The sequence below is a fragment of the Balaenoptera ricei genome, chromosome 10 (genome assembly GCF_028023285.1).
Source record: "Balaenoptera ricei isolate mBalRic1 chromosome 10, mBalRic1.hap2, whole genome shotgun sequence".
Lineage (NCBI taxonomy): Eukaryota > Metazoa > Chordata > Mammalia > Artiodactyla > Balaenopteridae > Balaenoptera > Balaenoptera ricei.
Window position 1 is genome coordinate 96,535,388 of NC_082648.1, and position 7,547 is coordinate 96,542,934.

At 62.5% G+C, this 7,547-nt stretch overlaps 1 protein-coding gene across 1 annotated transcript; it reads right to left on the reverse strand.

Annotated features, from left to right (window-relative positions):
• Positions 1–1,181: 1,181 nt before the first annotated feature.
• Positions 1,182–5,893, reverse strand: SLC16A8 (solute carrier family 16 member 8). Its single transcript, XM_059934852.1, has 4 exons — positions 5,680–5,893; positions 4,814–4,957; positions 3,751–4,572; positions 1,182–1,724 (listed from the first exon to the last, which is right to left on the reverse strand). The coding sequence occupies exons 1-4, from the start codon at positions 5,891–5,893 to the stop codon at positions 1,408–1,410; spliced, it is 1,497 nt and encodes a 498-aa protein (XP_059790835.1). The 3' UTR covers positions 1,182–1,407.
• Between the last annotated feature and the right edge of the window lie 1,654 nt (positions 5,894–7,547).

Genomic DNA, 7,547 nt, shown 5'->3' on the forward strand with positions numbered 1-7,547 from the left:
AAGGGCACAGACGGGAACCGACAGCCTAGGTTCCGGTCATAGCTTCTGTGACCCTGAGCTACCTCCTCACTTCCTGTGCCTCAGTTTCCCTATCTGTGAGTGTGGCTAATGAGGGTGCCTACCTTCTTGGGTCCTTGTCGAGGATGAGATGAGTTACATTTGTGAAGGGCTTAGCACGGTGCCTGGCACAGTCAGTGCTCCGTGAGGATTTGTTAAACAAAATAAGATGTAGTCACTGTTGTAGTGGCTTAGGGGAAACCACAGACACAGTGTAAGTTGGCCAGGCATCTGCAGGGGCTCCCCACACCTTCCTGGGGCATGGATGGAAAATGAGACCAGTGGGGAGGGGGTCACCAGTGGAATGGGCTCCCCTGAGGAGTACGGATGAATGGAGTCAGGGTCTGCGGATGAATGGAGTCAGGGTCTGCGGTGGGAAGGCTGCTTCCGCCACTGGGCCCCGGTCACCAAGCTGGTGATTTGGAGGGAGGGAGGCAAGGAAAGGGGTGTCTAGTTTGTGGGAAGAGAATGAATACTTAAATAGATCCCTAAACCTTCCTAGCCAGGGTGAGACCTGGAGCTCCCTGCACTTGACTCCAAGTGCCATTGAGGAGCTATCCCTGGGACTCCACTGGTGGGCAGGGGAGCAGATGCCAGGGTCAGCAGTGGCGTCCGTAGGGACACGTGTCCAGAGCAAAGGTCCCAGGACACCCGAGTTTATCCCCTACAGAGAGGAGACCCAGAGCCGGGCTGGGGAGGGTCCCTCTTAGGAAGGTGAGGGGGCAGGGCAGGTGCCGTTCCCCCTCCCCCACCCCCCTGCTCTCCACAGGATGGAGTCATAGAGTCAGGTACTCTCCACCTCCAGTGTGCGAGAGGAGCCCGGGGCTCAGGGCCAGGATCCAGCCCCAGCCCACCTCTCGGACCTGTGCTCTTTCTCTGCTCTGGGCTACTCCAGCAGCAGTTGCTGCCAGCGGGGGCTTCAGTGTACAGCTCCGAGCAGCGGGGCGGCTGGAGCTGGGACACTTTCCCCTGCCGTCCTCCACCTCTGCCACTTCCTCCCCAACACCCACGGCGGTGGGGGGGGGGGTGGTCGGAGGGCCCCAGGAAGAGCCTCTCAGACTCCCTGCTAACCCATCCCCCAGGTAGCAGCCAGAGGCGCGGGAACAGAACCTCTTTCAGCTCAGCTTTATGGACTTAAGATTCACACAGGCCCAGACCCTGCCGTGCACAGCAGCTTCACTGGCGGGGCCAGGGCCAGTGGGCAGATGAGGGAGGCAGCTCCCGGCACGGACCCTGGGGGTGACCACCGGAGCGGCCGCCCGTGTGCCAGGCCCTCCAGGGGCAGCCGGGGCTCTGAGAGGGGAAGCCCCATTCCTGAAGTCCCTGGCCACCCCACCTAGTGGCCCCGCACTACACAGACTCGGAGTCTAGCCCCGGCTCTGCCTCCATCTCGGGTTCCGAGGGCCCAGTCCCTGGGCTCGGCACCTCCGGGGCTTCAAGGCCACGGGGCTCCTCGGCGCCGGCAGGCAGGGGCTCAGAGTCCACTTCGGCCTCAGCCTCCTCCGTGTCGCTGGCCCCGCCCTTGGTGGCTGGGCTGGGCGTGGCGTCCTGAGAGCGGCGCAGGCAACACTTGGTGGCGACAGCCATGAAGATCCCGGCCAGCGCCACCTCAGAGCCTGCCAGGTAGAAGATGATCTCGTAGTTCTTCAGCGCGTCCACCAGGCGGCCTGCGGGGAGGGCCGATGGGGAGGTGAGGGCCTGCGGGGAGCCCACCCTTCACACATACACCCACACCCTCAGGTAAGGGCAGTGCTCTTGGTGGGCTCACGGGTAACACACACACATGCCCCAGTCTTTGTTCCCATTTTACAGATGCAAAAATCCATGAGGGTTCTGCCATTTGAGATCTTAAAACTGTCACTTCACCTCCCTGGACCTCAATTTCTTAAGTGATATGGGGCCTTTGGTGAGGCAGCACTTCACAGTTTACAAGGGACCTCCTGTCCTCGGGATTCCAACCCCACATGTACCCTGGGACTTGCCCAGCTGGGGATATTTGACCTGGGAGTGGGGAGAGCACTGGGCTTAGGCCTGCTCTCCTGGGGGCCCCCAACTCTTGTTCTTTCCACTTAACCTCCTTGGTCTTCAGGAGCCTGGCTCGGCTCTCCCCCCAACCCCCAGGCCTCCCCCCTCCCAGGAGGCCCCATGTACCCAGGACTGAACTATCATTAGCATGGGGGCTGGGGACAGGGCTTGTAGAACTCTTGTTTCCTTCTGTGTATTTTCCAGGTTTTCTATCACAGGTACATGTTACTTTCATACTCGGCAAAATCTTTTAATTGCAACTATTTCCCCTAAAGTGTGGTTCTTCAGTGGGCTCCCCCCGCTCTCGGAGGCATCCTTGTGGCTGTCCACACCAGGCTGTGACCCCTCCGTCTGTATCTCTGAGGCCTTGGGGAGGTTCCCTGGAGTCCCCCAAGCCAGCTGCCCGCCTGAGCCCCTCTGAGCAGTACCCCAAACTTGCCTTCCTGACCCCTGCCCAGCCAGCCAGTCTCGCCCCTTCCACACACAGCCCTGTGGTGTCCCTCACCTTCTTCTCACCCCACGTGCCTTCTCTGCCTATTAGATCCACCCCAGGGTCACACAAGAAAATGGAAGATGGGTCCCTGAGCCTCTGGCTGGTTTTATAGCTTTTGGTGGTTGGGCTTGGGGGCTGCTCACACAGGGGTTCAGGTTCAGTGCGATTCCCACTGCACTGAAGTGGAAATTCAGGGTCAGGTGAGATGACAAAGCTTGATGACGGCACTCAGCTAGCCCAGCCCTGGAAGGATGGGCAGCTCACCTCATCTCAGGTGCAGCCTGGGCCCTAGCGAAGGCGGCCCCCCTTATTGCTCCGTCCTACAGCCTGACGTCAGCTCTCTCCCGCTCACAGGCAGGCTTCCTGCTGTTTCAGGGATAACCTGACAACCCAGCAAGACCCTAATGTCCCCCCCACCCCACCTTTCTGATCCTAGCTCCTGCCTTACTTGTATAGGAACAGTGTCCCCCAAACACTCCCTGTGCCCTCTCCTGGGGGGTCCTGCCCTGCCCCGTGAGACTGCCTTCATGCCAGCCCCTGCAGGAAGCCTTCCCCTACCACCTCGTCATGAGGATTTCCTGTGATGTGTAGAGCACCCAGCAGGCAGTGTGCACAGTGGAAGACTCCGGCACCCTGCCTCTCTGTGAGCGTAATGAGCCCTCCCACTCTGCTCCTGGTTCCCCAAGGACGCTCCGTATTCCAGTCACCCTTAGAGGCTGGGGAGACTAAAGCACTCAGATACAGTGTTTCAAAGGTATGGGCATTGAGCACCGGGCAGGGCTCCACTCTGATTCTGGGATTGCAACCTGTACTGGGCCTCTGTGCCTCAGTTCCCCCACCTGCAAAAGGAGAATACGCATCTGCACTTCACAAGGCCTTTGTGCCATCTGCTGGAGATGAGCCAGTGGGCCAGCTACTATCCATGCTGGGTTCTTCCTGGCACATTTCCTGGCTTTTTTTCCATCCCCACCCTGAGCTGGTGGTACAGCCTGGGAGGGAGGCTAACTGGCCATGGTAAGGGGAGTCTACCCCACCGGGCTGTCTCTCCCCCTCCCCACCCCCCATGGGTCCCTTCCCCTCTCTCATCCCTGGCCATTCCGTCTGGGATAGGGAGGGGGCTTCCCTTGGGCTTAGGGGCACTAGGCTGCGTCACCCTCTCCTCCTGTGGCACGCACCGGCAGAGGGCGGTCCGATGAGCACAGCCACAGCCTCGAGGAGTAGCACCAGGCCCAGCGCACTGGGGAATCGGGGCGCACCCACAGCCGCCATGAGCACCTCGAACTGCAGGGCGCCCACCATGCCGTAGGAGAGGCCGAAGGCGACGCAGAAGGCGACAAGGGCGCCGTAGGTGCGCGCGCGCGCGCTGCTCAGGTCCGTGAGCCCGTTGGCCATCAGGGCCAGGCTGAAGAGGTATGCGACGTGCGGCCGCAGGCGCGCCAGGCCGGCCAGGGCGCCGCAAGCCGGCCGCGCCACGATGTCTACGAAGCCCACGATGGACAGCAGGAAGGCAGCCTCGGAGTCAGGCACGCCCGCGTCCTTGGCGTAGTTCACCAACAGGATGGCGGGCACGAAGAGCCCGAGCGCCATCAGGAACTTGGTGACGGCGTACACCGCGAAGGCGCGGTCGGTGCACACGGTCACGTCCAGCAGGCGCCGGCGGGTCCGGCCACCAGAGGGCGCCTCGCGCAAGCGCAGTCCCGCATTGTCTGCCTCCGCCTCCCCGGGAGCGTCGCCCGCGCTGTTCCTGCGCGGCCGCGGCCCGGGTGGCGGCCGCATGACGGCGCCGCACGCGCAGCAATGCAGCAGGAGGCCGCCGAGCAGCAGGAAGCCGCCGCGCCAGCCGAAATGCTCGAGCAGCTGCTGGCCGAGCGGCGACAGCGCCGACAGGAACACGGGGCTGCCGGCCGCCGCCAGCCCGTTGGCCAGAGGCCGCCGCCGCTCGAAATACAACCCCAGCATGATGAGCGACGGCTGGAAGTTGAGGGCCAGGCCCAGGCCTGTGGGCGAGGCGGTGCTGTGACGGGCTCCCCGAGGGCGCCCCCACCCCAGGCCCCGGCGGGAGGGAGGGGCGAGGTCCCGACAGGGTGGACAGACCCCGGGGTCGGGGGTGGGAACGGGGCCGAAGGACGAGGACCGCCCCTCGTGGGGAAACTGAGGACAGGAGGTCTTGCAGCAAGGGCTGCTGACCCCCACCTGCACCCCCACCCCCACGGGGAGGAGAGCAGTGGGCGCCCTCACCTGTGAGCACCCCAGCTGTCAGGTATAGCTCCAGGAGGCGCGTGGCGAAGGATGCTAGGACCATGCCGGCCGAGGCCAACAGCCCACCCACCAGCATCACCGGGCGACAGCCAAAGCGGGTCACGAGGATGCTGGACACCGGGCCTGTGGGCAGGGCAGGATCACCAATCAGGCTGGACCCCTCTCTGGTAGACACTCCAGGCTTTGTACCTCCCAGCCTTGAAAGACGGCTTGAAGGGATGAGGTCACCCCCGGTTCAGAGAGGTCAGTGTTGTGGCCAAGGTCAGGTAGTTTGGCTGGGACAGACCAAAGAGAGCCATATGGGGGGATGCAGGGGAGGAGCCTCTACACTGGTCCCCAGCCCTCCTGAGAACACGGAACATAAAGCAGAAGGGGCGGACCCCATTCTCTTTATTACCTTCACAGCTGGAATCACAGCTTGAGCTGCCTTCCTCCCCAGGCTTCCCCCATCCCTCACCTCCACCCCTCCACGGGATAACTCCAGCATCTCCCCCACTCCACAGGTGGTTAGAGCTTTGGGATTGGGAATCATTTAGATCTCAGTTTTCCCACCTGTACCATAGGCGGGTGTGGGTCTTTTGACAGAAATGGAGGGGCCCTTCCAGCTGGCCAAGCTTGACAGGTCAGCCACCTGGGTGCGGGCTCCACCTCTGGCCGCTGCCACCCTCCTGCCCTCTGCTCCCCTCTCTGGTGCTAATGTTTCCACAGGAAGGAAGGGGTTTCCATGCCCGCCCCGAGGGGCCTGGGGGAAGATGCTCAAGGGGTCGGGTGTCTCCTGGTCCCTGATCCCGATCCTCAATCCTGGGCCTGGGGGAGGAGGGAGGGATCCGCGAGGGGGCGCTGACCTGTGCCATAGAGCATGGCGAGCATGATGGAGGATACCCAGGCCGTGTCGCTGTAGCCCGCTCCGAAGTCGCGCATAAGCGCGCGGAAGAAGACGCTCACGGCCTTGGGGAAGCCATAGGCGAAACCGGTGACCACGAAGCAGGCGCCCAGCACGGCCCAGCCCCAGCCGCCGTCTGGGGGGCCGGGGCCCCGCCGGGGGCCTCTAGTGCCCATCGTCACCGCCTCTGCTGGAGGAGAGGGGACAAGAGGGAGCGGCGAGGGTCTGTAGCCCAGACAAGAAAGGGAGATGGAGACCCTGGTGTGGGGAAACAGGCACGGGGCTACCCACGGGGCCCTGCTCAGGGAATGGAGCCAGGAGGGGAAACCAAGGTAGGACCTCACCCCGAATCTCCCCTCCTCCAAGGGGCGTGAAGGATGAGGGGTGGGGCGTGAAGGATGAGGGGTGGGTAACAGAGTCGTTCCCACCTGAGTCTTAACTTCAGGAAGACTCCCTCTGGAGGACACTCCTTGCCCCTCAGGACCTAGTAGTGTCAGGAGAGGGGGTTCGGATGAGTGGGAAAGCCGACAGCCAGTGTGTGACTGGAGGCATGTGTGGGGACCGGCAATGTCCCCAGGGTGTACATGTGAGGGTCTCAGGGCAACAGAACAAACAAGGTGTGGGGTGGAGGGGGAGACAAGTGCCAGCTGCAAAATGGGTGGAGTTCATTTTCCTCCTTGGCCTTGGGGTATGTACCTAATTTTTCTCAGTGATCAGGAATGTCTATTGTCATTTAGAAAATTATGAAAGAAAAACCAAAACATGTTGTAACAATATTAGCCTTGTCTCAGAAGCCAAGGGAGCTGAGTTCCAATTCATCCCAGCTTAGCCATGGATTTGCTCCGTGACTTGGGCAGCTCCCCTCCCCTTGCTGAGCCTCAGTTTTCCCACCTGTAAGGTGGGTGACTGAACACCCCAGACCAGCTGGGGATCTTGGTGTGTGGGGGGATCAGATCTCTGGCTCCACTGGACAGATGCAGACCTTTGAGGGGGCACTGGGAGAGAGACCCTCTGCCCTCCAAACCCTTAGCAGCCCCCCAACCCCTCCACATTTCCAGAGCTCCACCCAGGGGTTCACACAGCACCCCCATTGCCCCCATAACAGACCAGGAGGGGGGCCTCACAGGCAGGATGGACCAGCCCACAGCTGGAGCCTCCCTCCCTCCTGCAACCCCTCTGCGCTGGGGTCTCCCGCCTGGCCTTGGGCAATGCCAAGGGCCCCGTGGGACTCTGCCCCTGGCCCACCAGGAGCAAGTTCTGGCTTGGTCACCACAGCTGCAGCCACCTGAGGACCAGGACAAGAGGTGGTCCCTGACAGCCGTCGCCGCACACTTACCTGAGCCGTCCCGTGGGTTTGGGTGTCCAGCCTCGCATCTCCTGAGGCCTGCAGGGAGGGGCCGCCCCACTGGCTCCCCTGTGAAAGCCTAGCCCGATGGGGGCCGCAGCTGAAGACTCCCAGGCTTCCTGCAGATCAGCCACTCAACAGCTCGCGCCCCCAAGCCTGGGGCTTAGTGTTCCCCACCCCCATCCCCTCTAAGAGGCTTTCCGCTGGGAGGGGAGAAGGGCCAGACAGCCACCGCAGCACAGGGCCAGGCTGGGCCGCATGGTGGGGCTCCCTGTCCCAGGCCCATCCAGGGAGAGCTAGAGATAAGGGGGCCCCTTCACCTCCTGGAGCTTCGGGCAGAGAACACAGAGAGCCCTGCCCTGGGGGGTCCGAGTGGTACAAAGGGCACAGCCCTGCCCTGGAGAGACCCCACCAGCCCTAATCACCTCAACTCCTCGCCTGCCCTCCGCCCCCAGGCCACATTCCAGGAGGGGCCTCCATGGCTT

What these genes read in the sequence shown, in the direction of transcription:
- SLC16A8 (XM_059934852.1), bottom strand. Translation starts at nt 5,893, where the DNA reads ATGGGCACTAGAGGCCCCCGGCGGGGCCCCGGCCCCCCAGACGGCGGC. An exon ending in CGCCATGCTCTATGGCACAG is followed by an intron (nt 4,958 to 5,679) that starts GTCAGCGCCCCC and finishes CCCTGCCCACAG; the next exon opens with GCCCGGTGTCCAGCATCCTC. An exon ending in GACAGCTGGGGTGCTCACAG is followed by an intron (nt 4,573 to 4,813) that starts GTGAGGGCGCCC and finishes CCTCGCCCACAG; the next exon opens with GCCTGGGCCTGGCCCTCAAC.